Source organism: Astatotilapia calliptera, chromosome 14 (genome assembly GCF_964374335.1).
Source record: "Astatotilapia calliptera chromosome 14, fAstCal68.1, whole genome shotgun sequence".
Taxonomy (NCBI): Eukaryota; Metazoa; Chordata; class Actinopteri; order Cichliformes; family Cichlidae; genus Astatotilapia; species Astatotilapia calliptera.
In genome coordinates this window covers 35,476,503-35,492,763 of record NC_137435.1, presented here as the reverse complement: position 1 = coordinate 35,492,763, position 16,261 = coordinate 35,476,503, and the positions used below count along the sequence as shown (strand labels likewise).

Here is a 16,261-nt window from a genome sequence, read left to right as displayed (position 1 = left end):
GATTCAGCTACTTGAACACATACACCAGGGAGATACGCGTGTGCGTCACCTGAATAAGATGGAAAAACAGACATCACACTGTTTCATGAGAAATTGATGATCGGCCACAATATTAACACCAGTGACATGTGAATAACACCCATCATCATGCTGAAACGCAGCGATCTGCTGGAAAACTGAAGGCTTTGATTTGACACCTAGCGCCCACCTAAACATCACTGCAAAGCAAAACTCCCATGGGTCCTGCGGCAGCTCAGAGCTGTTTTGGCAGACCTGCACAGCATCAGGTGGTTTTAGTGTTTTGTCTAATAATACATACTTCCCCAGCTCACTTCTCTCTGCCTGAAATCATCCTAATCAAATGCTGTAGTGATTACTTGGAAAGTGGCTCTGCATAAATGCGGCTCCTGATGGAGAATGATTGGATACAACTAGAGATCTAGGCATCTGGAGAGGAGTCAGTAACGACTCTTGAAATGTCTCACACGAACATATCACAAAAGTTCTCTCTGCTCGATTGTGAGGTAACAGCAGAACTCAGAACTTCTATGCCTCATTCCACAGGAGCCAACGAAGAGGGTTTGTGATCGTCACCTTCTCTGTCACAGCACAGAGCACACACACCAGCTGACGGGGTGATAAATGATCTGTGATGCGGACAGACACACAGGCAGGCAGGTAGAGCAGAAAAAAAAGGTCAGGATTTGAATCTGTATTAAGAACATTGTCTAATATAGTATACATCCCAGCCTCCCCTGCTGGGTTTATATACATTTCCTGTCTGAAGAGGATGCCACAGCTTTACCTAGTTTCACCTTGTGAATCTTTTTTGGGAAAGAAGCGGGTGGTTTCAGATCTTTCAGCGGAAGTGATCATGCAGAGAAGATTGTGTGTGTGTGTGATGTGGGTTTACGGAGATATATATGTAGCTGGACAGATCGTATCGAGAGATGCAGTCAGAATGAGACAGACACGAAGAGGATGGTGCAGGGATGGAGGTGAAACGCAGCCCCACAGTGACGTACTGAAGATGCGCCGGGACAAAACTGGCACTTTCTGAGATGCGATATGAAATTCAGGCAATGATGAGGCCCCTGTTTTGGGGTTTTTTTCCATACAGACCACACATCAGGGGAAAAGTGAAGGAGTAACATACAGTGTTATAATTAGTCCGATGACCTGTGTAACCTCTATCAGCATGGGAACGTTGGGAACTCCAAATATGATCATGGATAATAGATTAGATTATAACATATTATAATATTCACATTCAGTTAGGCCATACCGGGTCACATCCAGCTCATACTCAAGAATGACAGTGTGTTCAAGGCAAATAGCACCCCACAGAGCTATAAGAAGAATTAAAGGTACTGTAAATGAAAATAGTTTAAAGCTTTTAAAATTAACTAAAACTATCAACATAATGTGAAGAAACAACTGACATGAAGTTGTCATTTATATCAGAAACATCTATGTGATGCGCTGCAGAGATATTAACTACATTTTAAAACATGTCTGGACTGTAATTTCTTTGTAATACTGGTTTGCACCACAAGAAGGTGTAGTGAGTCAGTGTAGTGACCAGGCTGCCCTGAGTCTAAGAAAAGGAGGAAAAGGCTGGTGTCTGCAATAGGAGTGATGGACGGGGGGGCTTAATGATGCACTTCAGTAATGTGACTGTACTCTTGACTCTGACCTGCAGTCCATGTACCATACCACCAGCTAATCTAACATGCATGTGTTTGGACACACCACAGGAAGGTTAAATACAAAGCTTCTTGCTGCTAGGCAACAGTGTTAGCCATTGAACCACCGCAGTGTCAGACTTCATGTTATTGTTTCATATTATGATTGTGAGTGAAATTTAAACTTAGCTTAATAGTGTAGGGGTTTGCACATTTGCCCAACAAGGGAAGGATCACTGGTGCAAAAAAATAGACAAAAAGCTTAGAAGTTGCATCAGGAAGGGTGACTGTTAAAAAAGTAAAAACTGTCAAATTAAGACGTGGTGCTTCCAGCTGTGGTGACCCCTTTTGAGTAAAGGAGCAGCTGAAAGAACCTTTTGGCTAACTGTGTTTACAGTAAGGATATTTAAAGGATCATATTGTAAGTTCAAGCCAAATAATTCTATTACTGACAGTAATCTTTTATTGTTATCTCAATGTGACTGACATACTATGACAAGGGCCATAAAAGTGTTATTAACTACTACTTATTTTACTTTTATTCAGATTTTGTACACTCTTTTTGAAAGAAAAGAAAAAGAAAAGAAACACAATGAGATTTCCAAAGCAGACTGTAGGTGTGTTTTCCTAGTCCAAGTTTGGCTCTTTTTACTTTCTGTGCACTTCTTTGCTCTCTTTTTCCGCACTCCCAACCAGTCATGTGGGTGGCTGATCCAGGCTCTGCTGGTGGAGTCTTCTTGTGAACAAGGAGTTCTTCTTTCCCACACTCACCAGCTCTCTGTTCATAAAGGAACATGACCTTGTTGGTGTTTTATCAACAAGCACCTTGAGATTAAATGATTTAAATTACATTTGTTAATACAGGTCTTTGTAATGTGCTCCACTGGTGTTCTGATAAACAAAACAACAGTAGCTGTGACCCTCTAATATAATACTTCCAAAGCAGTACTGTCAAAAGTCTACATTTCTGGTCTATATGCCTCAAATGACCTACCCTACCATCTTCCTGTTTGTTTTTCATCTGGGGGAGAGGGGATCTCAGCTTGATCGGGGGGGGGGGGGTGTCTTTTTCTCTAAAGCGTGGGATTCTGATCTGAAGCCAAATGTATCATGAGCTCTCTCAGCATCTTATCTGTTTTGGGTACACTGCAAGGCTTGCCTGTTCTATTTATTATTTTAAACCGGGGAGGGCGGCAAACCATGGGAAAGTAGTCCAGAAACATTTGTCCAAGCTGATGACACATCAGACGGAGGGCTATGATTGAAGATAGCCCTCAGGCTGATAAGTGTATAAATGTTTTCTACAATTGTGTGTGTTTGTCTGTTTCCTGTTCAGGGCAGAAAAACATTCCGCACAGACAGAGCTGGGCTGGGGTGGAGCAGTGAGCATGGGAGGAGATTATGAGCTCTATCAATTAGATCAACGGTTTCAAACCACGTGTAATGGAGAGCTGAGGGCATTGCTGCACCAGCTGTGTTAACTAATTAGCACACTTTCACTTAGAAAGGAGGAAATGGGCTGCTGCGTTGAGCTGGGTTTCCGCACAAACCTCTTGGGCCAATGTGGGAGGAAGTCTGATACCCAGATTGTGAGGGGTGGCCACAATAGCCTGGCGGTGTTTTTTTCCACCCTATTTGCATTATTTCTAAGTTTGTTTCCTGTAAGGAATTATAAAGTACATATGTAAGTAGCTAGAGGTGGACTATTTTTCTCTCACTGTCAACAAACGGTGTGAGAAAATACAATAATTTGTACTTGCGTGCGCCATTATACAGGCTACTGCAATCCTAGGCCTTTCCATTAACCGCTTTCCAAAGACAGTTATTTTGTGTGTTTGTTTTTTAAATGGCCAAGCTTCCAGTTATATTAACTGCTGTACAAACCACATTTGGTCATATGCATTACCATTTTTTTTCCCATCAGAAAGACCACCACCATACTCAAGTGATTTACTTGACTCTTATTTTGACCAATTAAAAGTCATTGCTAGCCAGTTACAACAATCCATCCAGTCTGAAGGACCCTTTGAGAGCTGGTTCCTGCACACTTATGCAGAGACCGAAATTACATGGAGAAACACTGAAGAAGCAGCCTGGCAGAGACTGGGTGCTGAAGCTGGCCGGTGATGAGATGCAGGTGGTCAGGCTGAAGGGCGGAAACACTAGCCCTCCACCCAAGAGCGGAGAAACCTCTGCTCAGTTCATCCTAGACCCAGAGTGTTACGGAGTCCGAAACACCATGAAACCAGTGCTGGACTATGACATGGACCTGCATTTGCCGTTGGAGCTGCAGCTGATGGAGCACTGCATAAAAATATGAAACTTTGACAGTTTTAAGGCCGGTTTCAGTTTTGATCCTGGTTTAGCAGTAAAAGATTCTGATATTTGAAATTCGTCAGACAGCAGCCTCAGAGGTCATGTGTCATCAGATCAAAAAAATTTATCCTTAGGGAACACCTCAGGGATCTATTTCGGTCCAGCTCTCCACCCATGCCAGCAGTCGGTATCAGTATAATGAGCGGTTTCTGTGCAAGTGGAAATCTGAGTGAAACTTTGCACCTCACTGTGATGTCGCCAACATTATTGAATCTTTAATATCACTAATTCACATTTGATTGGTGATTATATAACTTATTAAGACTGCCATTTTCTAAAACTGCTCCTGTAGGTTTTAGCAAAGGTTACTCACACAAATACCAGCATCAATGTTAGGGACTATTTGCAGCAGTGGATTAATACGCATACCAGAATATGGTGGCTTGATTTAAACAGACTCCAGTGGCTGGGCTTCTGTGTCAGGATTTAGCTGCTGCTAAAACAACCTTTTTCTACATTTAGTTTGCTACATCGCTAAAGTGTTGTACAATCCTACAATTTTCTTAGTAACTGAGGAAAGAAATTGCACTGACATGCTAAGATCCCTTAAGATGTCAGGCTGCATACTTCTTCAGGGAATTCATCAAATCCCATCCCAGAAAGGCATATCCATTACAAATAGAGATAAAGGATGTGAAAGGGGCAGAAACCAGACGAGAGCTATCCAGGCTGTTAACATGCCGTCTGTCACATTGAGGCCAGAGGCTGAAATTGCAGCTGCACACTGTCGATTGGAGAACACAGCGTGCTGCAAGTCTGTTTGCATTTTCATTGGAATTTGTCCAAAAGTCTGTAAAGTTGTAATTTAATGGATGCTTGATGAAAGGATTTTACGGGCAGCTCTGCTCACATGACATACTGGTCTCACCGCAACACATATCCAGTGTTCAGTCATGTCGGTGTATGTGAACTATCAGTGATCTGCTTGTTTTGCTGCATAGCCGCTTCCACATCGCTCACTTGAATGCGGTGCTGCTTCTTGCTGCTGCTTTCAGCATGTCACTCACGCCAGCATCCACCTGAAGGATCTGATTGATTCTAGTTCCCTTTACAAGGATCTTACTGTCTTTGCTCTACATTCCTTGTGAGGTGAGAATATTCCAAGTGACAAACCCTGTAGACCTGTGCAAGGCTGGAGAAGTGATAGTATAAATTTTTAACAAAAAAAAAAAGCCCCAAATTCTCAAGTTCTGGCTTGTTAAACTTAAATATAAGCTGCTTTAGACATTCAGCATCTTTAGAACAGGATTTTTTAGTTTTAACTGTATGAATCAGGGCTGAAAATATTTTCAGTCCCCTAATACAAATATCCAAGAAGGTCAGGACTAAAACGTAGGCTGTATAATGTAAATTTAAAAAGAAACGTGACTTGCAGTTCACTCAAACGGTTTCGACTGAATGTACAAAGACATGAGGAAACAAAACCTCACTGTAGTTTTGGTGGGATTAATTGGACATAATGAGACAAGGGGAAGCGAAACTAGAAACACTGACAAGAGAAACGGACCTTCAAAATAAAACAGGAAACACAGACAAAACTCTAAACACGCAAACTTAACACAGACTGGGGAGACAGAACATATGAACTTGAAATGTGGAACAGGAGAGCACAGAGGACACAAAATACTAGGGATAATCGCAAACAACTCAAAATAAACAAAACCACAGAATATTAATAAATTTAAACATAAACACGGAGTCAGACTCCGGGCCATGACAGATAGACAAAAACTCTCACAGTCACTGGAACATCTCTTGGACAGCTAAACAGAAATACACCTCACATCCAGAGTTTGAAAAACCAGAGTTTCAGGGACATGGAGGCAGAAGGTGGATATTCAAGAGAAGCAAACAAAACTAAACGGGAGAAGCACAAACCCATCAAGAGGCACTTAAATACACTATACTAACACTGTACGAAAGCAAGGATGTCAAACTCATTTTACTTCATGGGCCGCATACTTTGGCCATAAGTGGGCTGGATAAGTGAAACTCCCCTTTCTGTTAGTGAAAAGAAGTCTAACTACACATTTAATAGCTGTGATTTAGACTCTTAGAGCTTAAAGTGTAAGAAATAAATGTGTAAAATGAAGATATGAATGCCCTGTAATTGTAAATTGGAAAATGTATAGTATTTCTTCTTCTTTTTTTTCCATTTTTTTACTTGAACCCACAGAGTAAAAAAACCAGGAATGTCATTTATTGTTTATCTATTACTTTTTTACAGTCTTTATTGTGATGTAAAACTTATGAGTAAATTGTTAAAAGTCTGTACATTTTCCAAACTTGCTCAGTGGGTCAGATTGGAGTCTTTGGTGGGACACCCCTGACATAAAGGGACAACATGGAAAATCATGGCATAGCATACTGATGCTAATTAAAAGAGCTGTTTCTTGCTATATGTGTATGGCCTTCATTGGCCTCGGGTTGTATATGTGACAGATATGACCTTTTTAGAGCAAGACCCCCAGAAAAAAACCCCAGCGATAGGATGCTGGTTCTGCTGACCCCACCATCACTGTGACAAAGACGGATGAACACATCACTCCAATACCAGAGACAGACAGCAGGTTCCCCTCCCCCACACAAATCAAACTAAAAATACATTCTGGCGACAGAAGACTTTCTGGAATGTATGGGATAGTGAGGAAAACATTTTTGGAGGTCTAAATTTGACCCACTGCTTTGCTTTAGGCTGCTCTGCTTTTGATGCCTCTCATGTCCCTCTGGTATGTGAGTAGATAAGCATACTCAGCTGTTGATGATAACAATTATATCTCACAGCTACTTGTTTCTCAGAAAACTTTGTGCTGCTCAGAGCTGAAGGTCTCATGTTCCATCGATGTAAACGCTCGTGGCACAAAGTTTTGGCAGTGGCACCACCATAGTGGCTGGTAGAAGCAGATTTACCTCCAGTGGGTTAATCCTCAATTAAATATCCTCCTTTGTGTGTGTCCCAGAACGTCACAACAATGTGTGTGTTATTTGCAAGCAATAATTGGTGCTGGCTGACGGCTTGTTTTCACTTGCAAGATGGCAAAATGAAACTTCTGATTAGTATTCTTCTTCCTTTTCACCCGACCCCAGATGAATTCTTTGTGCTCCGTTCATTATGTAATTCTCGACCAGGCAACCCGCTGGGTTTATTTTTAGCTGCATCCGTGCAGTTGGAGAGTATAAAGGTTTGGGTGATTTGATGCTCAATAGCAATTTTTTTAATTCAGCGCACTTCAGTTTCTTAAGCCTTAAATCCCTTCAGTGTGTCTGTCTCTCTGCTTGTGTGCCCCCAGATATCCCTTTAACCCCAGCCTGCTCTTTTTGTAGTTTCCATTAGCTTCCAATGTACTTGACCTTATGCAGTGTGGCCATATTGTTTTCTAGTTTTGAAGCTTATTTCAGACGTCTGAGACAGACAAGTGTGAGTTGGATGGTGGTTGGCAGAGATCTTTGGATGGTTGGATCTCATTAAGTAGCCGTGATACGACTTATCATGACTGAATATTAAATACAGTTTTCTCTGCCAGGGACTGCACAAGGACTTATTAGTGTCACTGATAGTTCTGGCCTTATGTTACTTTACATTTAAATCCAATGAGTTCCACACAGTGAGCTGGACAGACTTTAAATCAGGCAGAAAGAGTTTATAAGTGGAAAAAGTGGAATCTCAGTCAGTACTTGCACAGCCACAGATGATGTGAGTCACTGAGTTTGGAAATGAGGAAAGAAAGATTTATCCACTTTTGCCTTTTTTTTATTCACACGTTGCCATTCTGTTGTTGTAAAAATTGTGAAGCTGCAGCACTTCTATGACTAATGGAGTCGGCTGATATAATGCTACACAATAACAATTATTTGTGGATAAATGGTCAGAAAGTGAATTATTTACAGAGTAAGAGTACTCAGACACGACCCCTATTTAGAGACACTGGACGTGCTGTGTGAAATTTACCTCAAAATGCAATTATTTGTAAATGTTTCAGTGTAAACATTCTAAATGTTTTCTGTGCCCTATTGTGAATAAAATATGGACTCATGAGATTTGCAAATCATTAATTAATCATTTCATTGTTTACATTTTGCAAAGCATCCAACGTTTTTGGAGTTCATAACTGACACAGAGCATCATTTTCTGTCTGTCTCCAGTCTGAAGGCAGTGCTGTCAGCCCCTCCATCCAGCGGGGCATTGGATCTTTCCGGCATCCCTCTGACAGCTCGGGACATGGAGCGTCTGTGTGCGCACCTGCAGCGCTACGCGTCTACTCTGATCAGCCTGGAGCTGGGCTTCACTGAGCTCACAGACGAGGCTTTCCTCCTGCTGCTCCCCACACTGGCCTCTCTCCCACACCTGGAGACTCTGGCACTGAACGGAAACAGGCTGACCAGAGCGATTCTGAAGGAGCTGACAGATGCCCTGAAGGTCAGAAAGTCAGATATCAATGTTTTCATACAGTGTTTTTACTATTTTATATACTCAGATCCCTCAGATGTTAGGAGTGTCTGAAGCTGCTTACTATATACTTCTATTTGACAAAGGAAACTCCAGAAAAGTGGAAACTGTTGCTTAAACCAAAATAAATTTAGTTTTGAGCCTTTGATAGCGCTACAATATAAAATTCAAGTCACTAATAATCCTTTTTGCAAAGTATTTTTCACTAGTGTTCAGTGCTGAAATCAGTCTTCCAGTAGTTCCTGAATGATTCCAGGTTTCCACCTTAACAACTAAGGCTTTTTATCACTTAGCTAGAGCAGCTTGGTTTTTCTTTCTTCAAAACATGGGTAAATAATATCTGAGAGAAAGTGACAAATCAAAAAATATTTTCTGTGATCTAATCTGATGTTAGTTTTTATTTGTTTCTTTCTTTGAAATTTATACTAACAGACTGACCAATTTGAGGATTTTAGCTTGATTTGTTGCATTTATATTGAAAATACCTATTGAACATAGTGCTTATACTGCAACATGGGAATATTGTTTTCCTCAGGATCCGGGCAGTTTTCCAAGCGTGACATGGATTGACCTGGGCAACAATGTGGATATTTTCTCCCTGCCGCAGCCCTTCCTGGTCAGCCTGAGGAAGCGCTGTCCCAAGCAAGGCAACCTGCCCACCATCCAGGAGTTTGGAGAGAGCCAGGCCAGCGACCCCCCTGAAAGGCTACGGGGTCTTGGGGAAGAGGAGGAAACAGACGACACCAACCGGACTGAGAGCATGGGCGAGCTCCGTTCGGAAGTAGAGGAAGAGCTGGATGGAGAGATGGAGATAGAGGAGATGATGGAAGAGCTGCTGGACTTTGACAGGGAGGTACAAGGGAAGGAGGATGAGGAGGAGAGCATGTGGACAGTAGGGGAGCACAGGAAAGGAGGGGCGAGGAGGAGAAAGAGGGGAGGGGATGAGGAGGAGGAGGAGAAGAAGGAGAGGGTGGTGCAGAGGAGAGAGGAGCGCCCAAGGAGGAGGACAAGGGCAGTGATGGCAGAGTACGAGGATGACACACAGAGCTGTTCGAGCCAGTCGCAACACTCATCTGGGGCAGTGGAGCCAATGAGAGTCGAGGAAGACGAGTTTACCGACCAATCAGAACACTTTACCTGATCGGTCCCCACTACTCGGTTTATGTTTTACTTCCTGTGTCTACTTCTACATGGAAGGGGGCGAGAGAATTCTGTGGCTAAAAATGCTGCAGTGCTGCATAAATGTGCCACTCGATGTCCCTCCCCTGATCTGATTTGTGACCAATCACAGCTTCAGACGATGACGAAGTGGCTGCTGAACTGAAACTCAAGCCAATCCCCAGCAGGAAGTGTGTTTTACCTTAGCTGTCTGTTGTTTAAAGTACTAATAGACCACAGATGCTATTGCATAGTATAGACTGATAAATTATATCGGACGAGGCTTTCATGTATAGAATGTTAATCTATATTCAGGTCCTTCCTCCTTGTAATCCCAGTAATACCTACATGTGCCTGTAACACGTCCCATTCCTGGTTAAAAGAAAAAGTAATCAGGGCCTTTATAAGGAAATGTTTTTGCCAAAAACTACAAGTGGAACTGTGTAAAAGGCCCACGTGGGTCAAAGGCCAGCCTGATGGATCGGAAGATCTCCTTTGTAGAATCCAGTTGCTGCTTAAGAAATGTGATGTGAAATTTGATGAAGGTGAAATTAGTAAGCTAAAAAACCACCCTGATAATAGCTAGAGCAATGAGTGACTCTGGAAGAAGAAGCTCCTGTTTCCAAGGCTATGCAAGGGAGAATGGGTAACGATGAGCCAGCTTTTACTTGAGTCAACCTTTAGCTAAGAGGAGTAATAACTTCAGGAAATTATATCTCGCCTGAAAACTTATCAGACGTAGCTAACTCAACTAAACAACAAGATATTTCATCTCAAAATGTGGGAAGTTGAGCTTAAAACAGATGATGATCCATCTGAGAAAATAGTAACAAACCATTCTTCTAACCCTACGTGTAATTATTTAGAATTAGATCTCAACTCCCGGTTATTAAATAGACATTACAGCTTTTTTTGTCTATAGTGCTAAAAGATGAAGATACTCCGCTGTCCCTCTTAAGGAAAAGCTTAAATTGGATGAAAGCTTTGTTGCTTTGAGGGTATTTTCATTGTTTTTCATTTTCACTGTCATGACAAAAAGTTTTGGAGGTGGCACAACAAATTTATTAAGTTTTTGAAACATATTAAATCTTTATAATGGTTCTTCACTGTATCAAAGAAACATGAAAAATAAACTAAATAAAAAATGAAGCAAATGAAAACAAACCCAGATCTGTTGGCCTCAACTGTACAATATCAACTTTTGCATTAAAAGTTAACAACATTTAACATAAAACACCAATATAGTCAAAAATATAGTAAAAAAACAAACAAACAACAACTCTGTTTAAGATAAAATATTCCTGTGCCCCATACAGATAGTTATAAAATCACTGGTTTAATTAACACATATCTACACCAATCAAACTCTAAACACAGCATAACCGATATAATGATCAAAACTCTACTAAACTGAGGATTTGATCCATTACCTGCATCTTTATGATTGTTATTTCAGAAGTAATAGCTAAATGCATAACTCTTGGTATGCAGGATGAAGTAGAGTAAACTTAATCTAATGTAAGAAAACCTCAAAACTATAATAAATTAGGTTAAATTAACTACTGGCTCATCTTATCCCTTTGTCCCCTGCAGTGGATAGAAGTGTTAACCTCATTGCCATGCGTCCCAAAGCCAAGTGCTGAAATATTTAGTAGCCTTTTTCCTCATAATCCAGGTCATGCTTCACACTGCGGCGCTGTACACTAGAGTGCATCACACGCTTACAGTGCTGTGTTTGTATATAGGTCGCTGCTATGCTGTACGCTGGGTTACAACACAATATCCTTATACAGTATGTAGCTCTCACCTGGCTTGTGCATTCTCTCCATGTGTCACTTATAATCCCTGCAAAGCTTTAATAAACTGTATTTTTAGATGTACAGTACATATATATATGTACTGTACTGTACATATATATATATATATATATAAACTAATCATTTTTATCTGACAGATTTTTTAGATTGTAGATTAGCTACTTCACAAGTACTATCACTGAATTCAAGAATTTGTATATTTTAAGGGGTTTGCAGTAGCAGTATTCATGTTTGTGAATAACTCTTGAAGGAAGAGCTGACCCAGTTTAATGACTGTCTGATCACTGAAGACAGAGTCTGTCCAGGTAAGGAATATTACACTGGAGCAAAGTAAATGTCACCTTAAAACAGTCAAAATTGCAAACTTTTTTTTTCTCTCAGACCGTGGCCCTAGGTGCTAATACGCTCACCTTTGGAGCTGTTTATGTGTGTATCATAGCAAATGAAGGCTTTTTGTGATGTACTGCTTTGCAACATCATCATAAATTAGCATAAACACAGCTGGATGCATTACAGAGCTATCTTGAATCACTAGCTAACAGCAGGGGTCTGCATAATAACAGAAACCCTGCCAAAGATATAGAACTGGCTGCGCTAGTCACAAAAAAAAACTCTATTGTAATTCTTTTTTTTAATTATTATTTGTAGAGTTGTTCAATTGAAAGGCTTTGAGAAGTGAGAGAGGCTAACACTGATGTTGTTATGAGACTGTGCTGAAGCTCTGATGAACAGAAAGCATGTGGACAGTAAAGCATGAAAGGAAAGGGCCTGATCCCAGTTTCCAAACTAATAACCTTTGAAGCCTGTCCCTCTAAGGGCGTGAGGCCTTAATGTAGACCTAATTGTTTTTCCCTAGTGTCCCTATTGCCTACATACAAGTTTTAAAGATGAGGTCAGAGTATGCAGACCCTTTCCAAAAACTTAGAATATCATGGAAAAGTTTATTTATTTCCATAATTCCATTCAAAACGTTAAGCTTTCAGGATTATAGATTCAGATCCCGCAACTTAAACCATTTCAAGTACTTAGTTGTTTATTTGTACGTTTGTAAATTTGGGCTGATGTCTTCATAGTATTCTAATTTTTTGAAATCATGTTTTCATGGATTTCATGAGCTGGAAGCCCAAATTATGTACAAATAAACAACTAAGTACTTGAAATTGTTTAAGTTGTGGGCCCTGAATCTATAATCTATGAAAGTTTAACGTTTTGAATGGAATTATGGAAATAAATAAACTTTTCCATGATATTCTAAGTTTTTGGAAAGGGATTTACTCATATTTACAGATATTTACAGCTCACGTTTCACACTGCTTTAAACACTCAGTTTTAGATAAATTTTTCTACTCTTGGTTCTGTATGTGTATTAGAGTGGATACCCCTTGTATGGTCATCTCAGGCACAGTTCTGATGTGAGCACAAAGGTCCCACCTTGTTGTTTAGATCTTCTATTGTTATCTCAGAAAAATGAACTGAGTAGCTACACCAAGACCCAGGATGTTATGGCTTAGTCACACTGGTCATTTAGTGATTGTATGAAATCTTTTTGCATTCGGTGACCAGCTGCAAGTTACTTTGATCATCAGCTGGTCTCCCAGAGACTAAGCACACAACATCCTCAACATCTGGGTAAATGCTTTCGATCATAGGGCGACTGCACAGGTTGCCTGATGGGAGGCAACCTGTCTCCAAGTAATCAAAGTCCAATTCAGACTGGTTGCAAATAGACATCTATTTTTTAAATACAGGAAGAGAACACATTACAAGATTACGATCTGAGTCACTCTGGACCAATGAGTGAAACTCATGTGTAATGCATTTTGTTGCAATAAGGGACTTGACTCAGCTGGTTGCCAACTAGTAACCAGATATTACTGTGGTTGAACTGCTGTCCTGCAGCAACTGCATCTCGATCTGTTTCTGAATTTCTGGTTCAAACCTGTGAGGTACTGGCTGAACTCTGAAGCTAATGTGAATTTCTGTTTAAGGTGAAGGTCTGTGTATGTAAACAGCAACAGAATTGACATTTTCACTAATCTATCACCGTTGTTTGCTGTATTATCACAAACAGATTGCATGTAATTGCCAACTTGACCCCATTCAGTCTCAATCTGATAACAGACTGACTCCATTTTATTGCTGTTTTATCGCAGCGCTAAAATAGCTGCAGGTTCAGGTGATTCTAACGTAAGAGTAAATGATACTTTTTCTCATCCAAAATGTTTTAGCAGATTAATTAATACTGATACAGATGAAAAAAAAAAAGCAGTGCCAAATTTCGCCAAATGGATAGCATTTAGAGAATACCCCACTGACACCTGAAACTGTGTCCAACTCAATATGAAGGCTTGATATGACCTGTGCAGCTTCCTTCTGGAAAAAAACAGAATCAAATCAGAACTGAATCAACAGCAGTTTCAACAATAAAAGATTTAGGTGTCTTATTAGAGACAAAAAAGAGGCTAATGTAGTCTTTAGAAGCTCATTCCCTCTGATTCTGCACCCCTAGTATTTCTTATTTTTAAATCTTTAGCCTTCAGACCTAACAGGTGGCGACTCGAGGGGCATCACCTGAGGACACATATGCAAACCTTAGCGGTTGAAAATAGAAGCCAAAAACCGCATTTACCACATTTCCTGGAGTGACCACTGGTTCTAAACATAAATAAATCCCACTGCCCCCCATGTTAAACTTTACCTCAGAATTAACCATGTTTATAGCCTGGTATGGAAACATTTTGGTCTGTACAGATACTCATTTGGATCTGACTAAGGCTTAAAGTTGGTGGCTGCTAAATGTACTATAGTTGATAGCTTCCTGCTAATCATCACTTTACCTAATTCCACTTCCTGAATTGGACCTCTTTACCATGTTTGTGCTGTTAATGTCTTTTCTGGAAGTTATTGAGTTGCTGTGTGGCGCAAAGAGTGACATCCAAGACACGAATGCAGTTTGCCTATTATGTTAGCTACCATTGCTGATAACTTAACTCATAACTAAACCGCCACCCGCTCGTCATTCCTGGCTCTAAAAATGTGGCACAGCTAGAGCCAAAATGCAAATGTTGAGGTTTTAAAATGCAGAGTGTGGAAACCAGTGGGTGAAGTCACCGGTGACCATGTCCATCTTTTATATAGAGGTCTATGGCCTTTATTACTGAAGCCAAATAAAAGCCCCAAGACCTGTACACAGATATAAGTGTATAAAACAAGTGCATCTTCCCTTTAATACTCACCAGGAGCTTTTACTGTAAGACAAGAAACTAATGAAAAGCATTGAAATAAGCAAATTCAGCCATTTAGCAATTTACCTCATACCATAGTGTGTTCAGCAGTAATAACATGATACTTATAGGTAACCAACATGTCACACAAGCTGCTAGCTGCTCCCTTTTACTACATTAATACAACATAGGCTGTAAAAATTCAGTGGTAAATCAGTGGAATCTAATTACAAAGAGAAGCATCCCTTTAATGCATCTTTACAAGGAGCTAGTATTCCATTGTCCCTGTAAAACCACTTTAACCAACAGCGCGTTAATACGAACCCTTTAAACAGAGGCAGATGTAAAGCATGTGACACTGAACTCACACTGTTGAAGTCCGTCCTTGAGAGCCACATTGAACTTATTTTTAGCAATTCTCTGTATAGAGTGTCAAATATTGATTGTTGTACAGTGAGTTCAGTTTGTGGTATGTAAAGCATCCACTGGCTTTGTGTACCACTCGTGGTTTGGACTCCATTCTTGGGGTAAGAGTCTTGCTGAAGCTTGCGAATTTACATTGGCTGAAACATGTCTTTGACTGACTGCAGGAGAGAGATATGTACATCATTTTGTCTGCTTTTATGTTGAGGTCATGGGAAATCAAAGCAAAGGGAAATCAAATTAAGCTGATATGCTCATTTGAAGTATTTGAATATATACATATGTAAAGATTCTTCAAACTTGCTTGTCAGAAACTCTCATATTGTTCAGCTTTACTTTCTTCAGCCCTGAGTAAGCAAACTGGTTGAAATTGTGGCCATATGTCTATAGTTCTGTGATTTGTCCTTCCCCTTGCTCTGTACAACTATCTACTCATTGCCACGTGCAGAATGACCTGTCCTTTTGATGCAAACTGTGGTTTTCAGCTTGTGGAGCTATAAATGTTTCCAGTGACAAGACGATGTGAAGTCCATGCGTACGTCTTGTCCAAGGACTCTTGCTGCTTTATTGTGAGTTGTAAAAAGAAACATGGAAATTTGAATTTGAAGGTATGGGTGTCTGTAGCCTTGAATCGTTTATGATTCTTTCCTCAGTATCAGTTTTTCTGTCTATAGCATATACCTCTATGATATTCTCCATGTTCCATTTGTCCCAAAGTTTCTTTGTTTTCATGCCACTTTATCACGGTGATCCTTTTAAAGGAAAACTCATTCATTTCATTCAAATTTAAGATGAAATTGTAAAACCTGATTGTCTGCTGTTTTGCCATGGATCTTATCAATAAATTCTCTGAAGGGAAAAACCCTGCCTTACTCTTACGTTTGTGTTTTCCTCATGTGTTCATGTGTTAGCTACAGCAAATATTTGTAGGTCACATCATACATACATCTGACGCTATAATACTATAGCATATTAACATGTGGATAACTGTTATCTGTGCTTCTTAAAGTGATTTATATTATAAACAGTCATCAAATGATGTGCCAGCAGAACAACAGGAAAAACAATGGGCTTGTTATAAACTCTTTCTTGTTATCAAGTCATTAACAGCCAAGTCTTTACTAAATGGTC

At 40.2% G+C, this 16,261-nt stretch overlaps 1 protein-coding gene across 1 annotated transcript in view; it reads left to right on the top strand.

The window, feature by feature from the left end:
- Window positions 1-16,008, top strand: part of lrrc75a (leucine rich repeat containing 75A) — a 78,272-nt gene extending 62,264 nt beyond the window's left edge. The window contains exons 4-5 of the mRNA XM_026192584.2: window positions 8,205-8,478; window positions 9,044-16,008. Coding sequence (XP_026048369.2) covers window positions 8,205-8,478; window positions 9,044-9,649 — 880 coding nt within the window. The 3' untranslated portion in view covers window positions 9,650-16,008. The remainder of the gene's footprint in view (window positions 1-8,204; window positions 8,479-9,043) is intronic.
- The last annotated feature ends 253 nt before the right edge of the window (window positions 16,009-16,261 follow it).